This window comes from Nanorana parkeri, unplaced genomic scaffold, assembly GCF_000935625.1.
Source record: "Nanorana parkeri isolate BGI_ZX_2015 unplaced genomic scaffold, ASM93562v1 scaffold193, whole genome shotgun sequence".
NCBI lineage: Eukaryota > Metazoa > Chordata > Amphibia > Anura > Dicroglossidae > Nanorana > Nanorana parkeri.
Window position 1 is genome coordinate 1,115,675 of NW_017306461.1, and position 9,582 is coordinate 1,125,256.

General features: G+C 44.9%; 1 protein-coding gene across 1 annotated transcript in view; it reads left to right on the top strand.

Moving 5' to 3' along the window:
* Positions 1-9,582, top strand: part of E2F1 (E2F transcription factor 1) — a 22,688-nt gene that overhangs the window by 9,405 nt on the left and 3,701 nt on the right. The window contains exons 3-6 of the mRNA XM_018555340.1: positions 788-1,007; positions 3,531-3,683; positions 4,758-4,872; positions 6,548-6,743. Coding sequence (XP_018410842.1) covers positions 788-1,007; positions 3,531-3,683; positions 4,758-4,872; positions 6,548-6,743 — 684 coding nt within the window. The remainder of the gene's footprint in view (positions 1-787; positions 1,008-3,530; positions 3,684-4,757; positions 4,873-6,547; positions 6,744-9,582) is intronic.

Here is a 9,582-nt window from a genome sequence, read left to right on the forward strand (position 1 = left end):
CAGGAAAGTGACACATTAGGCATTATGCCAAAAGTGCAATTTTCGGCCCATTATACTCGCAGATGTTTGGTGACATGCGTACAGCAGAAATATGCGGCTTTCTATTTTTTCGTTGAGTTCAACTTCTGCTTGAGATAAACGTACCTGCACTTTGCCTGTGAAAAGCAACAGTTTCACCTAACTGCAGCCTTTCCAGATGTATGTACCTCTCCTTTGCTCACAACCCCACCAAGTCAATGCTTGGTTTATATTTCCCTTAAAGGAGAACTATGAGGCGAGTGCTTTTCACTCACCTCATAGTTCTAACCGACCTGTGACAATGAGACTGTCACAGGTCGGCTCAGTAGATCGGGAAGTGAGCGAACACATACCGGCGTTCGCTCACCTCTCGATCCTGTCACTGCTCTCTTGCCGTGACAGGGGAGGGGCTGGATTCCCCCCTCCCCGCTCCGATCCGCCAGCGCTGACTGGCGGAACGGACGGGGGAGGGGGCGGGTACAGCTGGTTCTGCCTCTAGATAGGCAGAGCCAGCTGTCACTCACGCAGCTGGGCGGATCTCGACATCGGGATCCGCTTCGGTTGCGGCGTCTCAGTATACCGCGAGCTATAGCTCGTGGTATACTGAGCTTAGGGTAACGGGAGGGCGCTAGTTTGTGTCCTCCCGTTACCCTAAGGAGAACTATGGGGAAAAGCCCTGACCCCATAGTTCTCTAAGAGTTTACAAGTTTATTTGCCTCTTTTATGCATCTTTATAAGACTCATTTCTTTTTTTTTTTCCTTCATGTAGGAGTAAAATCCCCAGGAGAGAGGTCTCGATATGAGACGTCTTTGAATGTGACAACAAAGAGGTTCCTGGAGCTGCTTAGCAAGTCGGCTGATGGTGTGGTGGATTTAAACTGGGCTGCCCAAGTGTTGAATGTCCAGAAAAGGAGGATCTATGATATCACTAATGTCCTGGAAGGGATCAGTTTGATTGCCAAAAAATCCAAGAACCACATTCAGTGGCTGTAAGTGATCAGACTGGGGGTTCTTTGACCTTTCTTCTCACCAGCACTCTAATGTAGTAAACCTTATAGGGTCATCCACCTAAGTGTGATATATTAGCTGGGGTCTGGTGGACTGAATAAGCCCCTGGCTTTTTATGTATTGGATTCTCCCGCAGTAAAATCTCCCTTCCATTCCAGCTGAGAGTTTTGGGTGTTCCTGCACATTTTTGAGTGTTCTAGAAACTCCTGGTACATTCTCCATAATATAAAATAATACAAGAGGAGCAGGAACTCTTAATGGCAACAGCAGATATGCAGGCTTGGGAGCTAAAACACAAACTCACCAATGGTCTGAGACTGCCTTCGAAGCTATCCTAGTTTTAACTCTCCAGCGTCCGCTGAGCACTGAAACTTGTTTTGGGTGGATTGATCTTTTAGTAGTTTTCTGTAGGGATGCATCAATACCGTTTTTTCGGTATCGAGTACCAACATTTTTTTTTCCGGTACTCGCCGATACCAAATACAGATTTTCGGAAGTCCCATTAAGGAAATCGGCGGTATGTAATGACTCACCGCCCGGCTTCCCGGGCTGGGAAGCCGTCGCCATGCTCCCTCGTCACCATGTGATTAGGGAGCATGGAGCCGGCTTCCTGGCCAACCGTGTAATGACTCGCCGCTTGCCTTCCCGATATCGGAAGTTCTATTATCGGTATAGGCGTGGGGGGCATGTACTCGCCCAAATACTCGGTATCGTCACTGATACTAGTATTGGTGCATCCCTAGTTTTCTGTAGGGATGCACAGACACTTTTCGAGTACCAGTGCAGATACTTGGCATTTTCATGAGAACTACCAGGGTTGCAGCTGGGACTGGGCTCTGGCGCTCCACCACTGTCCTGAAATCATTAGTCTGTATTGTTTTAGAAAAACTGACAATGAACATGACAATAAACAAAAATGTATCAGTACTCGTACTTGTAAGTACTCGGCAAGTACCAGTACTCGTACTCGCAAAACTGGTATCTGTGCATCCTTTTTTTTATATTTATAAAAATGAAATCGTACATTAAAACAGATGTACAAATCCCAGGAGCTCAGTGTGCTGCTTACAAATGGCAGCTGCCTCCTAATTTTTGAATTTTTCTCTAGTGTAGTCTTGGAGCTCAAAAGTATCGGTACTTGTACTCGTACCGAGTACTGTACTTGGTATCTGTGCAACCCTAGTTTTCTGTATACAAAATATAGGCCAGATGCACCCATAAATGGAATTTCAGCTTTGTCTAGTTGTAGTTGTTGCCTTTTGACTTCTTGTATTTCCCTTGTGCTTTCCTTGCATATGTTTTTGTTAAAGCCAGTAAAGCATTGACACTGCGATCAGTGAATCATGGGTGCAGTGCTCTGGCTCCTGTATCTGGGTACTAAGATACAGGCATTCAGTTACCAGGGAGGGAGGAGTAATGAGTTGACTACAGGTGCGGTGAGGTCACTGCAATTGTATTACACTGAAAACTACAAGTCTCTGTCGTTGTGGCTGATGGGACAAAGGATCTGTGAATAGATGATGTGGCTGTGTGGACGAAGTCACACACAGACATGAATATGGGTGTAACATGGAATCCTGTAGGTGTCTTGCTGCACTCCTTACCGAAAATGCGTCATGCTGAGCCCCATAAAGGGGACTCTGCAGGGCCCCGAAACGTTTCTTCAGTGTGAAATGCGTAAATAAAGAACGATCACTTGACCTGGTGTGCTGATGACACTTTGCTCCCTAACATGAAACATGGTCCCAAAGGTAAATTTGGCTTTTAATGTGGCTGGGAGAACTACCCCTAGTTACTGTCCTCCCAACAGGACATTATTTGTCACGATGGGAGGGAGATTTGTTCAATGTGAGGCTGGCACATGCGCATCTACCAGCTCCTGTGTGTGTACAGTGCAGGTGCCTATGAAGTTTTTTGTACTGGTTTTGTCTAGAAGATATGTTGTCTGCTCACCTTTTAGCTTTGGAATATCTTTATTTGTTTTCCTTTAGCATGACATGTAAATGCAACATTTCAGAGCCTCACTGTACCCCTTCATCAGGCAAAGTGTCCGCTTTGCCTGACGAAGGGGTCCTGTGAGGCTCCGAAAAGTTGCATTCACATGACATGCTAAAGGAAAACAAATAAAGATATTCCAAAGCTAAAAGGTGAGCAGACAACATATCTTCTAGATTATATACTATGGCGCCACCCACCAGTCGTTCCAGCACCCGTTGGATTCCGTGGTATATAACCGTACGGTGTGCGAAGGGGATATTACAAAGACATATGAACTGGTTCTCCGCACACTTTTTTTTGTGTTTTAAGTATAACGCACTTAAAGGTTGTTTTTTTTTCTTCTCAAAGCTAGTCATTGGTGGTAGCTTCCATATTTTGCCTACATATTTCCATCCCCTTTTTAAAGTGATGAAATTATACTTGCGCACACACACACACCCTACCCCTTTTTGGTTTTATTTTAGCAGTATCAGCAGTCTTGATTTTATTTCTGTTCTATTGTATAGGGGTAACCGGTCTGTGGTAGAGTCTAGCAGTAAATACCAGACATTGGTAAAGGATTGCCAAGAGCTTTTGGCTACGGAAGAGCACTTAGATGACCTCCTTCACCAGTGCACCACTCAAATGAAACTGCTTACCGAGGAGTCAGAGAGCCAACAATATCCTTTCTGTGATCATACCTTGGTTGTTATTGAAATCAGCATTTGTAGACCTGGATTTTGGGCAGAGTTAGAGTAAGCTAGAGCAAAAAATGTCAAGGTACTGATTTTCTGCTGTTCATTCCTTCAGTGCATGTATATTCCATTTAGTGTATCCCTGAAGTTGTGAGGGGATAAAAATCCTGTCGGGTTTTCACTGTTGCCTGCTTTGCTTTCTGGGGTGATGCAGAACCTTGGCCATTATTACTGGCATGTTGCCATTGTCATCAGTACAGGAGTAGAAGGAAACCTTTCAATGGGGGGAGGGGCCTTATTCCAGTGATGACTATCTAAGAATAGATTTATCCTTCTGTTAGTGGTATTTTATCTTGCTTCCTGTTGTGTATTCAGGACAGGAAGCAAAGGGCAATCTCCCCGGTGATGCACAGCAAAACACATTGCAATAGTTGAATGAAATGTCATTTTGTGACTTTATTAAAAAGTAAAAAAATTTAATTAAATGTCTGTGTTGGAAAAACAAATTGCACCGCTCCTACACAACACACGCTAGGGGGTGCAAGTTATTCAGGCCCGTTACTCCAATGTGCCTTTAATCTTTCAGGTGTAGGGATGTCTGCTTTTTACTCTAAAGCTGGCCATACCCCTGTAGATTATCTGCAGATTTTCTACAGTCAGATGGAAAAAGTGCAACAAATTCTATGCTAACATGTGTGGATGGAGGAATCTCCCACTGGGCCAAGCTTCAGTATCTTGCTAGTCAGCCCCACTGGCTCTTAAAACCCCTGAAAAGTGCCTGCATCCAATCAGATTGTTCAGGAATTTGACAGCCAGCAGGGCCGACTAGCGAGATACTGAAGCTCGGCCCAGTGTGAGATTCCTCCATCCACACAGTTTAGTGTAGATGAAGTAATCTGTTGCACTTTTTCCATCTGACCATATGCTGATAGAAAACAATATAGGGGTAATGCCAGTTTAATGATTTGTTTGTCACATACCAGTTTTCTACCCTCAATGAATCTGTTCAGTGTGCTAAGAGATTCTGTTTAACAGTACTTTTTCCTTGACCGTCTGCACATTGGGATATGTAACCTGCCAGGACCTTCGCAGCATAGCAGACCCATCAGAACGGATGTTGATGGTCATCAAAGCCCCACCAGAAACCCATATGCAGGTTTCTGATCCAACAGAGGTACGGAAGGATCAATCAGTCTGTGTGTGTGTCAATCGGTTGTAACTGCAGGAATACATTTTTATTTTAAAGAGAAAGTGGCGGATAGGACCTGATTTCAGAGGTGAAGCAGTCATCAGGTTTTCATCTCTCACTTTGGGGGAATCTCTGACACAACTTACAGAATTATTGCTGTGAAAAAGTGAGAGGATTAGACTCAGTTAGGGTTTTATTACCTGTCTGTGACCTCTTTAGGGAGATCTTTGCTTATATCCTGCGTGGTCACCAGAATATGGGGAATTTCCAGCAACCAAAGCACCCTTCTAGTAGGGTGGAAAAGAATTGACATCTGTTAAGTGTATTTTGCTGTTTTACCTTTCACTGGGTGTTATGACACACATTTTTAGCAGAGGTGAACATAAAATCACAGGCCCATTGTATACATATTAAAGGAACCCTATGCATAGGATGCCTTTGCTTCTTCCCTCATGGGAATGCTAGTTTTCTGGCTGTCTGTAACTTAATCCTCTTAATACTCTCCTTCCCACTGCTAGGGCAGGACAAGCATCTGGCACTCGGCACCATCAAGGGTCAGGTTTTTGCTCTTTCTATTCTGCTTCAAAGAATGTTGGCCGCACTCTTAAAGGAGAACTATGAGGTGAGTGAAAATCACCCAACCTCATAGTTCGAGCCGACATGTGACAATTAAACTGTCACGCATCGTTTCAATAGATTGGAAAGTGAGTGAACACATACCGTCGCTCGCTCACTTCTCCATGTCCCTGCAGGGAGCCGTGACCGCCAGTCACGGCTCCCTGCTCTGATCCTCCACTGTTGACTGGCGGAACGGACGGGGGAGGGGGCGGGTTCAGCTGGCTCTGCCTCTAGATGGGCAGAGCCAACTGTCAATCACACAGCTGGGTGGACCTCGACAGTAATGTCGGTATCCGTCCCGGCTGCTGTGGTCAGCTGCACTGCATTCAGAAGGTTAAGGAGTTTGTGTCCCTCGATGGATGGGGGTTTTGCACTTGCTGTTACATCCTTTCTTTGAGTCCATTGAGGGACACAGGTCATGCTCTTGTTACTTCTTTGCTACAAAACCTGAGGAATGCTGGTAGTGGGAGGGATTTTCCTGGGCTGACCTACTGTTTTGGGTTTTGCACTGGAGGATCGGCGAAGGGGGAACTGACAGTCACTGCTCTGTGTAGGAAGATGATCGGGAAGGGACTGAGCGACGGTATGGTTTCACTCACTACCCGATCAATAGAGGCTCTTACTATTGGGATGAGAGTAAATCCCTCACCTCATAGTTCTCCTTTTAAATATGAACGATCGGTGTGTGTCCCATCTCCGCTGCAAGAATGCAAAAAGTGTTGTATATTACCTTTCTTAGATGTATATGCCCAAGGCATGCTTGGCTTTCAAAGAAAATGCACATCTTTAAAATATTTGAAGTATTCAGGGAATACCTTATTTTTCTTCAAACACCAGAAAATATTTTCTGTTGGGTCCTCCCTTTTACTAATCAGCACAAGGTTACATACACATGATGGAATGTATTCTTTAAAAACTGTTTGGCATAGAATATATTTTTTTCTAGAGATGCACTTTTTTAATTTGTATGTTTGCTTTTTAATAACCCTTATTGTGTAGTTCTTATGTCTTTCCCATGTATTGCTCTTCCCCCCCCCTTAAGGCTTTACAGATATCTCTGAAAAGTACGCGAGGGCCCATTGATGTTTTCCTCTGCCCTGATGACTCTTCTGGGGTCTGTAGTCCTGGTAAAAGTCCCACAAAAGCTTCCCAATCCATCCAGTCGCCCAGCTCCAACGAATCAACGACCTTAATACCTGACCAGGATATCGGCCTAGGACTACTATCATGTGACCAAGGTGAGAAATGCGGATTTAGGATCATTGTAAGACCGGTAACAGCATTTACCATTGGAGGCTGGATGCAGGACGACCAGCTAGGTGGGACAAAGCCAAAGTTCCCTCTAGTCCAATTAAAATGCATAAAGTAGTTTTAAATGCTCAAACCTATTTTGATCCAGATCAAGAACATATACAGTGCCTAGCAAAGTATTTCTTAAACCATTTTTTCCCAAGCCCTAAGTCATGTTTCTAAACATCTGGCTCCTACTCTCTCAGCACAGCTTCACTGGACGTCCTGTCCAGTATGAGATAACAAGGGACAGCACAATCTCCAGCACCTGTCCATCTGCTAGTGTGGAGGAAGGGGGGGGGGAGTTACTTCCAAGGAGCCACACTAAAAACAGGATATCAGGGCTTGGCTCACAAGACCAGCTAATTTTGTATGAAACTAAAATTTTAAAGCAGAAAATTTTTAAGCCTTGGAGATGTGCTACACCCACACTGCAAGGGTTAAGTGCTCATTTATGTCTAGGTGCAAAATCAAAGTTATAATCACCTGCTCCTCAGAGCCAGCTTGCTCTTAGACCGGGCCCTTCTGCGTCGCTCCCCCTCCATTGCAGTGATCTAATATCCCGTGAGTCATCACATCCTCTACACTGTATATATGATGTGAAGATGCCGAGGGACAACTCAGCGCTGCAGCAAAGGAGGAGAAAGGTGGAAGGGACCAGTCTAAGAGCAAGCTGGCTCCATGGATCGTGTGAATATAACTTTTATATTCAGTCTTTTAGTCTCCACTCACTCTTTCCCTACCAGGCAAGGCCTGTGGAAGGGTTCAACCTCAGGGGTGTCACTTCTGCAGTAGTAGCAAGCAAGGTAATTTTAATTGGCCAGAGCCAGTGTCTGTCAAGGAAAATAACCATAGGTGTCTATTCACAGAAGGGTGAAGAGTTTGGAGAAGGCAGGAGAAGAGAACAATCTAGGACAACATAGCTGAGCTGGAAAGTCAACTGAATAGGATAATTTTTCCAAATCGGCTATTGTGGCCTAGATTGTTCACTTCTCCTGCCTTCTCCAAACTCGTCACCCTTTAGTGAATAGACCCCATAGAGTTGTAATGATGGCAGTGTGTGTTGGCATGTAGATGTTTACTGCATTAGCTGGGCACTAGAAAGCGTGACAACACTCCTGCTTGTAATGGAATTGGTGCAGTAAGAGCATCGCCCCCCATTAAAAAGGAATTGGCGTTCAGCAAGAACTTGCAGGATCAACAGGAAATATTTAAGATTGCAATCGGAAACAATAAAAAGCTGTGATTTACTGACCTAAATGACCTAATTCATATGTTAGCTTTATTGTGGTTAGAATTAAAACGAATATTTTGAACAAAAATGTAATTTTGAAAGCGGAGATGAGGGTTTAGTACAGCATATTTGCATATGTCTGTTTTGTATTCTCATTTGAATTTAGCAGGTGAAGCTTTGGGCTTTCTTTTTTTTTTTTTGCAAGGCAGCAAACTGCTTGTAAGCAGGTGGGCTTTGTACAGCAAGTCACTAGCATAAAACAAAGCAAACATGTGCTCATCCGAGCAAGTAACTAAACTCAAGTCTCTTCCTGAGTAAGAGGGTGCGCCCCCCATGGTGCTAAAACAAGCAACGTGTATTCACCCAGCAGCAGGCTCCCACAGCAGGGGAGAGAGCCCCGAGCATCAGTCAGCTTACCTATATAAAAATCTGTACACAGTTGAGACAAATGGCAAGATCTGGCTACCAAGTAAGATATGGACTTAGGAATAGAGGCTTATTCCCACCCAAATAGTACAAAGCTTACAGGACTGGACATAAGTTTGAGGGGAAAAAAAATCAAGTTATTAGTCCTCAAACCAGGAACCCCTCACTATGTGTAGGTGAAACATAAACACTATCCTCAATTCTGCTAGCCATGGGCTAACGTATCCTCTTCTGTTTAACCGGTGGGAATGACTGCCCCCTATCCTGTATCTGAGCAGTGTGTTTGACTATACTTTTGTGAGATGTGGCCTCTTTCTGGGCTGTATCCAAGAGTCCCCAGTGACGCCTATTAAGGAATGCGTCGTTGCTGTTTTTTCAGTATCGGGTAAGAGTACCAATATATTTTTTTTGGTGGGGGGGGGGGGGGGGGAGGGGACATTAAAGACTAATGTTTGTTTTTGGGGGGGGGGGGGGGGGGGGGGAAATGGCTACGTGTTAATGCCAATACCGGAAGTCCCAGTAAGGAAGCTGGGTGGCGTGTAATTAGCCGGGAAGCTGTCTCCTCATCCCTCATCACAATGTGGCGAGGGAGCATGGAGCTGGCTTTCTGGCCAATTGGAAAGCCGGGGGGAAGGGAAATGACTCTTTCCCCCCCAGCTTTCTGATTAGCTAGCTTCATGCTCCCTGGCGACGAGTGAGCGGGGAGACGACTTCCCGGCTAATTACTCACCATGCCAAAGAGACGCGGTGGGTAGTAATGATGACTCGCCCTCCAGCTTTCTGATTTGGCCAGCTCCATGCTCCCTGTTGACTAATGAGAATGGAGCCAGCTTCCCAGCCAATCGGGAAGCTGGGCACCGTGTAATGACCAGCTGCCCGGCTTCCTGATACCGGAAGCAACACCCAAACCATATGTTAACCACTTCAAGACCAGGTGTTTAGACCTCCTTCCTGGCCAGGCCATTTTTCAGTGTTCAGCGCTGCAGTCCTTTGACTGACGTTTATTCCGTCATGCAACGCTGTACTGAAATGAATTTTATACCATTTTTTTGGGAACAGATAGGGCTTTATTTTGGGTGTATTTAATCACCACTGGGGGTTTTATTTTTTATTATAATTAGGAAAAA